The sequence below is a fragment of the Teleopsis dalmanni genome, chromosome 1, assembly GCF_002237135.1.
Source record: "Teleopsis dalmanni isolate 2A chromosome 1, ASM223713v2, whole genome shotgun sequence".
Lineage (NCBI taxonomy): Eukaryota > Metazoa > Arthropoda > Insecta > Diptera > Diopsidae > Teleopsis > Teleopsis dalmanni.
Window position 1 is genome coordinate 170,729,319 of NC_051846.1, and position 11,510 is coordinate 170,740,828.

The window sequence follows — 11,510 nt, forward strand, 5'->3', positions numbered from 1 at the left end:
GCTAAGTTGATGCTAAACCAAATGGGAGATTTTTTGGGATTTTTTGCACTGCACATATTTAGCCATTTATCAACACGTATCGACACATCACTACATTATCGGCACAACTTAGAATTTCCCTCATTTAGAACGCAACTTAGCCTAACTCGCACACGACCTAAGGACGTGTGCGAGTTAGGCTAAGTTGATGCTAAACCAAAAGGGAGATTTTTTAGGATTTTTTGCACTGCACACATTTAGCCATTTATCAACATGTATCGACACATCACTACATTATTGGCACAACTTAGAATTTCCCTCATTTAGAACGCAACAGCCTAACTCGCACACGTCCTAAATATATTTAGAAATAGTTTTATATAATTATAACTAAAATTTGTTAATTATTATAAGAGAATTTATTAAGTTTATATTACAATTTTTTTGTACAAAGTTGTAATTAAATGTTTTATTTACAGAAATTTATCAAACGCACGAAACAAAACATAACAAGAGAAACATCAAAATTAATCTCCAACGTATAATGTAAACGGTGTAGATTAAAAATGTAGATTAACTTAATCTCGTTATCTTAATTACACAATGTAAACGTAAATTACACAATGTATAAATCTATTTCATATTTAATTTATAAAAACAAAAATTTTATTAATTTCTGATTCACACGTTTTATATAGTAGCACTAATCATTCTATCTGCAATAAATCTCCAAAAAATTTTCCCATCGAACTCTAAAAATTAAAATTTGAATAATATGAACTTGGCAACTCTAGCTAAAACTGTCAAAAATGAAATCAAATAAATAAAACTGTTTTAATTTTAGATTATTTAATTATATTTTACTATTTTTTGAGTGTTTGTCCTCATATATGTACATATATTTTGTGTTATTTTTGTTTATTTTTTTTCAAATAAATTATGAGTTGTGTAAGAATAATAGGTAAAGATAATAACATATACAGAAAAGTTGCTGATTATTGCGTCTTGGAGGAGACGAATCAATGTTGCATACTTTGCAGTTATTGTCAAAATAGCTATGAAACTGAGAATCTTTTCTGGATCCATATACGGGAAGAACATAATTTTGCACTACCTCCCATAGGTAACGCGGAAGTACAAGATACTAATTCAACATGTGGCGACTCTAAAGGTTTTTCACAACTTAGTTGTGTGCAAGAGCAAGTCGAATCATATGATTTAGCGGTAACAAAATTTATCCAAGAGTTGGTAGAAATGTTGGAACAACAAACACAAATATCAGATGCTTTGACTTTATTTGAATGTGAAAATAAACCAAGTCCCCGTAAAGACATGAAAGAAAACGAAGGCGGTCACTTGGCTGCCATATGTCAATCAGAAAACGATAACAAAGCATGCGAGCTTGAAACTTGTATTTCTAATTTAGAAACTGAGATATACAAAGACGATATCAATGGATCTGATTTAGTTCCTTTTATAAAAGAAATAGAGGATCAAATTGTGCGTACAACTTTTCGCTTCTCATTTGATACGATTGCACGTAATGATATCAGATGTAATTCTATTAATTTAAATCAGCAACCATCTACTTACACGTTTCAAAATAATAACAAAATAAACCAGATCGACCCTCGGATATATAATCGAAACTATAAGCCTTTAAATAACAATATGGAAGTTGAATCTTTGGCTTTTGCAACTCAAGCACTAAATTTCGAAACAACTAACGTGACTTCTCAGAACACAGTTGAAGAACCTAAAGCTTTGAATGAACAATTGGACTTTGACTTTATAAACTTTACAAACCAGTGTAATATATATGAAACAAATGATTTAGATCAAGAAATTGGTGTTAAGACCTTAGCGTCTACAAAACAAGCCGAAGCTTATGAAATACAAAACTCTAAATCTCAGTTAATAATTGAAGATATTACGTACTCTTCAAACCAAACTGAAGTGCAGAACGGAAAACAGACTGGCATAATAATTAAAGATGGTAAGGTCTTGTAGAATGAAACTTTTAAAGTAAAAGCATTTAATATATTCACTATATATCTTTTGCAGAAACAATTAAACCGAGTGATGTCTCAGTTCAACACAGTGAGGTTGCGAATTACTGTGGTGTTATTCAAGCACAGAATGAAGAAACTATTTGCAGTCTCGTAACAGCTACCAATCATAATAATTTGAAGGAAGAAAATATGTTTGAAGCTAACACAAACGTTCAAAGTAAATAAAATTCATTGAGATAAATGAAATATTATAAACATTTAAGTTATCTTATATAGGAGCCTCTAACGGAAAGAACATTGCTAACAACGCTGTTTCAAAGAACCTAAGCAAAGAAGAAACACTTAAAAATTTGTTCCAAGAAATTCAAGATTCAAATAATAGCATGAATCTAATTCATGCTTTTAAAAAAATACATCAAAAATATAACGAACTACAAGCAATTTTACATGCAAATCCTATTGAATCGATTAATCAAATTTTAAGTGCAATACCAACGGTTCCACTAGAAACCACTTATGAGGTGTTAGCTTTAGATCGCAATATTCGAACAATAAAATCTTTGCATGATATTTTTGTAAGTATACAAATGACTGCTTTAAAGTATTCGAGCATTACGATGTTTGCAGATTATATGTATATTCGAATTCGAACATTCACACACTCAAACATCGAAATTCTCGAAACTACTGAAAATGGAAATAATGAATATTATTATGATATTATTATTATATTATTAAAATATTATTTTAATATTTTTATTATTATATTATTATGATATTATATATAATAATATTATTATGATAGTATATATTATTATTATGTCATTTTCGAATATAATCAGAATGTTAATTGAAGCTCTAATTTATTCTTATAAGAATCATAGAAATGCATGAATATTAATTTATTTGCTCTACATTTCAGTATGATGAATCATTGCTTATCGTCGCAGCCGAGCCCGATTTATTTGTAATAATTATTTGGAAACTTATTATGACCGACGAAACCGCTAGTTCATTCTCTTGGTATGGCGAAAGTGATAAATATGTTAAAAAATATCCAATTAAAGACATGGCAATATTTGAAGCTCTCCAAGGTTAGCTATATTTAATATAATTATAAAATAAATACAAATATATATAAATTATTTAAAAATAACATCACAACAGTAAATTGTGATGCAACATATGCGCAAACAACACCCATTTGTTAATTTATAATTTATATGATCAACCTTTTTTCAAACCTAAATTTGTTTATATTCTCTTTTAATAATTAATTATATTAATATCAAACTTTTAATATTAAACTCTATACTCATAAATATACAATAATCATGAATAAGATTTTTAAAAAACAAGTCAATAAAAATAGAAATAGAAACAACACACTTTTAATTTAAAACTAATAATAATTAGTTATTAATAAACCATTTTAAAAAAAAATATTTTTTACTAACTTGTATTTTCATTTCAGCTGTATTCCGGCAAAAATTCCCCAAAGAATCAACTGACTACTTTAAGCAACATACGATTAGTTATTTTAAAGGAAAACATGAAAGCATTAAACGAAAACTTACAGAGACCTTTCTTATGAGGTATGCATTTATAATGTTTTAATAAAAACTTGTAGTAATTAATTTTAAAAAATTTTTTATTTATACATAGGGAAATAGAGTTAAACCGGTCAAAGCGACTTGCGATAAAAGCCGAAAGGAAGACTGGTTCATAACGAATTTACAACAATAACTGTAATAATATGAAATCCATAAGTTATAGCTATAAATTTAATCTGGATCTAGTTTTTAGCAAAACCAATCAAAATTTCTAAATTAATATGTACTATCAACATATGTGATGAAAATGACTTTTAATGTAATTTTAAAGTGATGGATTAATTTATACTTTTTAATACTACCAATAACTATATATAATGTATATTTAATAGCTTAATAGAAATATATATTTTTTATAAAACAAAAACTTTAATATAAACAAGTTTTATATAAAAATTTAAATAAACTATTTTGTGATGTAAAATTAAGACAAATATTCATTTAATTTAAAGTGATAAATTGCATTTATAATAATGATATATACTCAATAGCTTAATAAGCATATATATGTATTTATTTATTTGTAAGTTAACAGTAACATAGTAAATGCAACAAACAAAGATTTCATTATTTTTATATATATATATTCAAGTTAAACATTTTGCAAAATGTATTGAATTCTATCAATATTAAGTATTAAATTATAAGTTTAATACTTAATATGATGTAAACTGCTTAAAAAATTCTGGATAAACTCCAATTATATAAATTTCGTTTTTGTCAATTATATTTGTCTAACAAAAATTAAAATTTGTACTTTGTACAATAAGTTTTTGCTTATAACCGGGTTTATGTTATTTATTTAACACATAAAATTGTAAATCTTAAAAAAAATTTTTTTTAAATAAAAAATTACACATTAATTTGTGTTAAATAATAATAGAATGAAGATGGTCTATGAAGTAGATCAAAATATCTGTAATGTTAATAATTTTTTATAAAAATTAAAATATAGTTGCAGTATTCAACACAAAATAATAAGTATAATTTTTTATTTAAAAAAAATTTTATAATTTAATGTGTTAAATAAACGACCTAAGCCCGGTAATAATCAAAAACTAATTTGTACTATATCTATTAATCCTTAATATAACAAATTAAACATGTCAGGTACTTATAAATTTGAAAAATTTGTCCTTATATAATAATATATAAAAAGAATCTTATATAAAAAAATAATGTAATAGACATTTATGTTTTAATGTTTAATTAAGATTTAAATTAATCTACACATATTAACATTAAAATTAAAATTTGTACTATATCTATTAATCCTTAACATAACAAATTAAACATGTCATGTACTTATAAATTTTAAATATATAAAGTTTGTCCTTATATAATAATATATAAAAAGAATCTTATATAAAAAAATATTGTAATAGACATTTAAGTTATAATGTTTATTAAAGATTTAAATTAATCTACTCATATTAATTGTTAGAATGTAAATAATTATTTAAAACCTTAGCATATTAAAATCATATAAAGGTTTTAATACTTCTGTGTTTGTTAGATTAATAAATAAGCACATAACCATAACTCATTCATGTACTTAGAAATTTTAAATATATAAAGTTTGTGCTAATATATAATAAATCCTTATATAAAAAATGTAATAAACATTTAAATTATAATGTTTAATAAAGTTTTAAATTAATGTACTCATATTAATTGTTAGAATGTAAATAATTATTTAAAACCTTAGCATATTAAAATCATGTAAAGGTTTTAATACTTCTGTGTTTGTTAGATTAATAAATAAGCACATAACCAATAATACTGTGATTATATTGTGATAATAGCAAGTTTAGGAAGGTATTAATATTTAGCTACTAAAAAGGTACATTTCTTTGTTAATAAAAAAATATTGAATATATCGAACATTTATCTATTTTACACACAAACTAATTAATCAATTATTTCTATTATTAACTATATTTTTATTAAAATAAAAAAACAACTGCCAAAAAGAAGTTAAAAATTACACAAAATTTTATTTAATTTAAAAAAATCTGATCCAATATATCGCTTATGATCCATTGTGTAGTCACTTTTGTGTGTACTAAATGGCGCTTGGTTATCTTACTCAACGAGTGGTTTCGTGACGTAGACCAGACCGTCAATTCCTAATTGTACCCTAACTGCAGCTCTACCCCCCATGCTATGACCTATCTGTTTTCTTGCCCCAATGCACACACAAATTTCTGTTCAATTGCTCTATGGTCTATGCGAGCCGCCCTATAAAACTATTTAAATCCCACATATCCCACAATCAATTCTTACTATCAAATAATTCCCTCCCCTCTCACACTAACAATATTTAACTACATCCAAACCCATGTATTCGTGTTTCTAATTCTTTTCATTTTATTTACTTTATAGATCCTTGCGAACTACAACAACAGTATTAAATGCTGAATAATATTACTATAAACTACTCATAAAAAACCCGCCAAACTTGTTATTGTTTTATTAAAACCCTGCTTAACTTGTTAACAAAACATTTTTGCCATAATGTATATATTTACAAAATAAAAAAAAATATCTGGAAGTTTTATTATTTCTCTTTTATTCAACACAAATCAAAAGAACCTATTTTAATTACAGTTTTTATTACTTTATATACAATTATTTGATAAAATAAAGTTTAGTTTTCTTATGCCACGTATGTATTAATCTAAACAAAATCCAGATAAGGACCTACACATATCTTCACACATTTATTATACATGTGTATTTTAATAAAAATACAATAATTCTATTTCAAAATAAAATACTTAATAGACTAACAAATAAAACCTTAACTACAGGAAACTATTTTTAATTAATTTTTTTTATACTTGCTATAAACTATTTCATTAAAATTTGAACTTTAATACAAAGTTAAATTAAAAAATTCTTTAATTAAAATTACAGATAAAGTAAAATTAAAAATATTTGAAAGAGTGTTAAAATTGCTGTTAGCAAAAATTAAAATGATTGCGAGACTAAACTTTTCGAGCCCTTTAGAAAATGTTTCTTTTTGCGATGCGTTGACAGATTGCAAGATTGTTTAAACGAAGCGCCACACAATTCACATGCAAAGCGTCTTATTTTACTATGCACCGAACGATGTAGTTCTAATCTACTTTGATATTTGAATTTAAGGCCGCAGGTTTCATGATCACATATATACCATCGCTCTCCGTCCTCAGACGATATAGCACTACTAGCACTAGCAGTTGTGCTTGAATCTTTTGGCATTTCTGGTGGCATTAGAGTGGTTGCCACGGCTGTTTGTGGCGGTGCTGCTGTTAACGTTGGTAATAGCGGTGTGTGTACGATTGTTGCATAGGTTGTCGGTGCTTGTGGTAATTGATATATTGTTTGGGTTGTGCCTGTATTTGCATTGTGTGTTTGTGTCGCTGTTTGTAATTTAATTGTCTTATTCAAATTAGTTGGTTCCACTTTAATATCAACTTGCACTGCATTGGGTTCGATAGATCGCATTTCGGTATAATCTTTTGGCTCACTTTGATCCTGTGAATCGTCGGTTTGGTCACCATCTTGCTGTTCACCATCGTTCACTTTACGATAAAGTGGCAATGGCATTAATGTTTCTGGCTCAATGTAATTGGTAGTTTGGCATTCTTCCTACAAACGAGAAGAGAAAAAAATTTGTTTATATTACATATCTCAAATTGTTTGTTAAAAAATTATAAATACTTTAAGGCTTCCATGTAAAAAATTGTGTTCATCTTGTATATGTTTCCAAAAGTGATCCTGCAACTGAATTTCCATTTGGCATATATGGCAAACAATAAAAAAATTTGTACCATCACAAGATAAACAAAATTCTCCTAACTTCGTATAGATTTTATTATTTTTGCTTATGATTCTTGGAAAACCCATTTTATTTACATAAATGATTTATATTCGATTTAATACGAAAGATTTATCTTATTTAAAAATTTAATAACAGAATTTTTTACGACTCTACTCCACTTTTATTATTTTGTTTACGCCATTTGACATTGTTGTCATTTTGTCTCGGGGTGTGTTCAATGTATGCCAAGTTTTGACGGCGTTGAAGCGTCTTCACATTTAGAATATATAAAATGATGTACTAAAAATTGGAATTCTATCTACTCCATTTATTATATACGCGTTTAATTATATTTCAAAAATAATATAACTTACAGATAAATATGTAATAAAGGAGCAATCAAAGGAAGGAGTTAAGGTGCTATTTTATTTCATTTTTATTTTATTTTAAAATTGCATAAAAGGAAAAACCCTTTTGTTGCATCATCTTATAATTACCTTAAAAACTAACAACAAAAAAAAAGAGAATAATGTGTATACAATAATTAACAATTTACCAATTATTAAATAATGAAGCAAAAAAATTATAAAAAAAATGTAAAAAAATAAAAAAAATTAAATTCAATATCATAGTTTATATATATATACTATATTCTAGATAAATATTCATATATTATTAAGTCTGTTCCACGAGCTACTCATAGTAAAACTCAAGTAAAACACAAGATTTTCATGGAACAGCTTTGTATCAATTCTAGTAAGAACACCATTGCCGCGCAAATAAGCAATACGAAAATTTAAATTCAAACTAAAACAAGTAATTCAAACATTGAAATACATTTTTCTTGAAATAAAATGTAGGAGTAAAGTCTATATAGCATTTTCAATTTTCGACAGCGATGTTACGCTCTCTCAGATGCTCTCATTTACTCGAAAATTTGCTGGTGGAACGTATTTGTGTATACACAGTGTTACTTAAAGTTACTACGAGTAGCTCGTGGAACAGACCTATTATGATATCCAACTTATTACAGTTTCTAATCTTTATAACATAAAATAATAAATAATGCCTCTACAATAGTATTAAAACTTAACAATTAAAAATAAAAAATATAATTAATTAATTCAATTATTCTACAGCCGATTTTAAATTTCTTTCTAATATAACACAGCAAATAAATTTGTTAATGAACTTTCACAGCAAATTAACAAAACTCTAAAAAAATATAAGTCAAGCACGGCTTTGGGTCAGTTGGCTAATAAAAACTGACTCTGAGCTTCAAATGTGACAGTGCACGAGTTCAACCCTTGTTACTTACAGTCTCAAAAATTTTTTAGAAACAATTAAATATAAGATATTTAATATATCTTTAAAATATTACCATTTCTCTTCAGACATCTCTGCTGAGTGCGCTTCTTTTCCAGTCTCATACAGCAAGTCCGGTTAATACTCTCTTAACTTGATCACTCCAACGAAGATGTCACAGTCTATCTACCCCTCTTGAAAAAGAGGCTAGGTCTATTTGAGCTTGAGGTCTACATTACGGTACATTGTCCCAGCTGCATCTGACTATGTCTCTAGAACATTTTTAGCAACTCTTTGTTGACATATTTTGAATTATTACACCTGTTGGTTTAGTTTCTGTTACAATTATCGGAAATATATATTGTATCTACAAATTTATTTATAGATCACTTATCAACAGTACCTCCATCTGCGTTTCTCTCAACAAAATTTGTGATATACTTGGAAAAATAGGATTGACGACACACTTCGAAGACCTGCGAACCATATTGGAAGAACAGCACTCAGATGAAACCCCTAAAGCTCCAGAATGGCTGCCGCACCAGCACAAACATGTCTCAGAACTATAGACAGAGAATTCCATAATGCAAATTATAACTGAAATGATATATGCCGTGAAGCAGCCAATAGATTTAGGTGTAGATCTATGGCAGAGACTATATAGAGATTCCTTGGATTATATTTAGTAACTTTTCAGGTCACTGCAATCTGAAGTATCACTCTAGTAACATAAACCTTTTCAACACTGAGGTTTACCTAACCATATCCAGCACGAAAATGCGGGTTAAGATATAGTTAAGTATAGGTAGTGCGATAGAGGAATGTATTGGACTTTAAAAATGTCCAGGTCTATACCCCAAAAAGACTGGTCAATTTCGACGACGAAATGCCGTTTATCACTCTCACAATTGTGACTAGACCACAATTACCATTTTAAACATTTTACTTACACCTTTCAGCCGCGATATCTCTAAAGTTAAGTTATGTCAGTATATAATATACTGGATGTAGGTGCCAAAAATTTTTGACGCTGCTAGAATCTGTTGTCAATTGGGATGCTCATGAAATCTGAATCGTACTATTTTCTATAATATAAAATATAATATAATAATATAATATAAATAATTATAATATAATATAAATAATTATAATATAATATAAATAATTATAATATAATATAAATAGTTATAATATAATATAAATAATTATAATATAATATAATATAAAAATAAGTGAAAACATGTTAATTTTTTTTTTGTATTTTATTTTTATTTATACTATATATATAATATATGTATATACATATATATATATAGATTTGTAGATTTTACTTAAATTATTAAATGTTTTAGGTTTTGTTTTACTTAAAATGTAATTTCATACCGATTTACTTATTTCAGCTTTTCATCATCAACTTCTGTGTATTTTTTTTGTTTTTTTGTTAATTTGATCTTTTAAATTACACACAAAAATTATTTAAAGTACATTTATTTCTTATTTTTTGCACATAAAGAGCATATTTAGTTAAGTAAAATTTTTATATTTTATTTTTTTTTTTTGTTTTTTTTTTTATTTATATATATTTATATATAGTTTACGTTACTAGAAATCAATTATCAAATGTAAAAAAAAACTCAACATAGTAGGGGGGAACCACTAAAGTGAAAAATTATTCATCGATAGGCAGTAAACAATATAACTTACAAAATTACATAAATTTACTATATATATATATATATATATTAATTAAGAATGTTAAGAAAGACTTCGAAAATTATTTAAGTACACTCAACATATTTGTTGTTTTTATTGTTTTTGTTTTTATAAGGAATTAAACAATTGCTAAGCAATGTTAAATAAATTCTTATTAAGAATATTTGAAGGAAGTATTTGCAAACAATATTATACTCGTATATGGATAGCTTTATTTCTGGGAATTGTTTATAAAATAAATTAATTTAAGCAAATTGATTAAACAATTTATTTGAAATACTAGATTTTTTTATTTTGGAAATTGTTTATTAAATAAATTAATTTAAGCAAATTGATTAAAAAATTTATTTGAAATTCTAGATTTTTGTTAACTCGAAGAATTGTTTATTAAATAAATCAATTGAAACAAATTTGCTAAACAATTTATTTAAAAATTGGGACTTTTTATGAAGACTAATAAAAGTATAATTCAAAAATATATAAAAATTAATAATTATATTGTTTTAAAAAATTTATATTTATATAATTTAATTTTTATATAATTTTAAATTAGCCTAAATAAGTTTAAAAACATTTATATAGATTCGCTCGTATGTTTTTTATTTATCGAATGAATATCGTCGACCTTTCCAATTCGAACACTTCTTTCCGGAGAACTTCAAATCTTTCCCCAACAAAGCACTTAAGTATAAAAAATACTTCATTTAGTTATTATTAAATAATTTTCGAAATCTTTAAGTCAAATTCATATTATATGTATTAATTATTAATATTAGTTAATTATAAACATTTACACATTAATTGATTTTAGCATTTCAATTATTTGTAAAAAAAGGAATAATAATAATAATAGTACATGGAAAAAATTATATTTTTTGGTAGTACTTTTGGAAAGTTATAAAAGAATGAATATGCACTTTCTTTCTTTGAAGAAAGCTTAAAGAAGAAGAGAAATATTTAAAAAATTTAAGGATATCTGGTGCCTTGAGAGAAATTTAATAGTGGATTTTATAAATAACAATTTTGTTTTTTTTGTTAAAATACTTAAGAAAGCGATATAATTTACGAAAAATACATTTA

At 25.7% G+C, this 11,510-nt stretch overlaps 2 protein-coding genes across 2 annotated transcripts; one reads left to right on the forward strand and one right to left on the reverse strand.

Moving 5' to 3' along the window:
- Nucleotides 1–861: 861 nt before the first annotated feature.
- On the forward strand, nt 862–3,895 carry LOC119670103. The gene is made up of 6 exons (XM_038080220.1): nt 862–1,975; nt 2,044–2,208; nt 2,268–2,566; nt 2,914–3,085; nt 3,466–3,586; nt 3,657–3,895. Exons 1-6 carry the CDS (start codon nt 919–921, stop codon nt 3,718–3,720), a joined length of 1,878 nt encoding a protein of 625 aa, XP_037936148.1. The 5' UTR covers nt 862–918; the 3' UTR covers nt 3,721–3,895.
- A 2,645-nt stretch (nt 3,896–6,540) lies between these two features.
- LOC119670293 (AT-rich binding protein) lies at nt 6,541–7,599 on the reverse strand. Its single transcript, XM_038080500.1, has 2 exons — nt 7,313–7,599; nt 6,541–7,240 (listed from the first exon to the last, which is right to left on the reverse strand). Exons 1-2 carry the CDS (start codon nt 7,496–7,498, stop codon nt 6,578–6,580), a joined length of 849 nt encoding a protein of 282 aa, XP_037936428.1. The 5' UTR covers nt 7,499–7,599; the 3' UTR covers nt 6,541–6,577.
- Between the last annotated feature and the right edge of the window lie 3,911 nt (nt 7,600–11,510).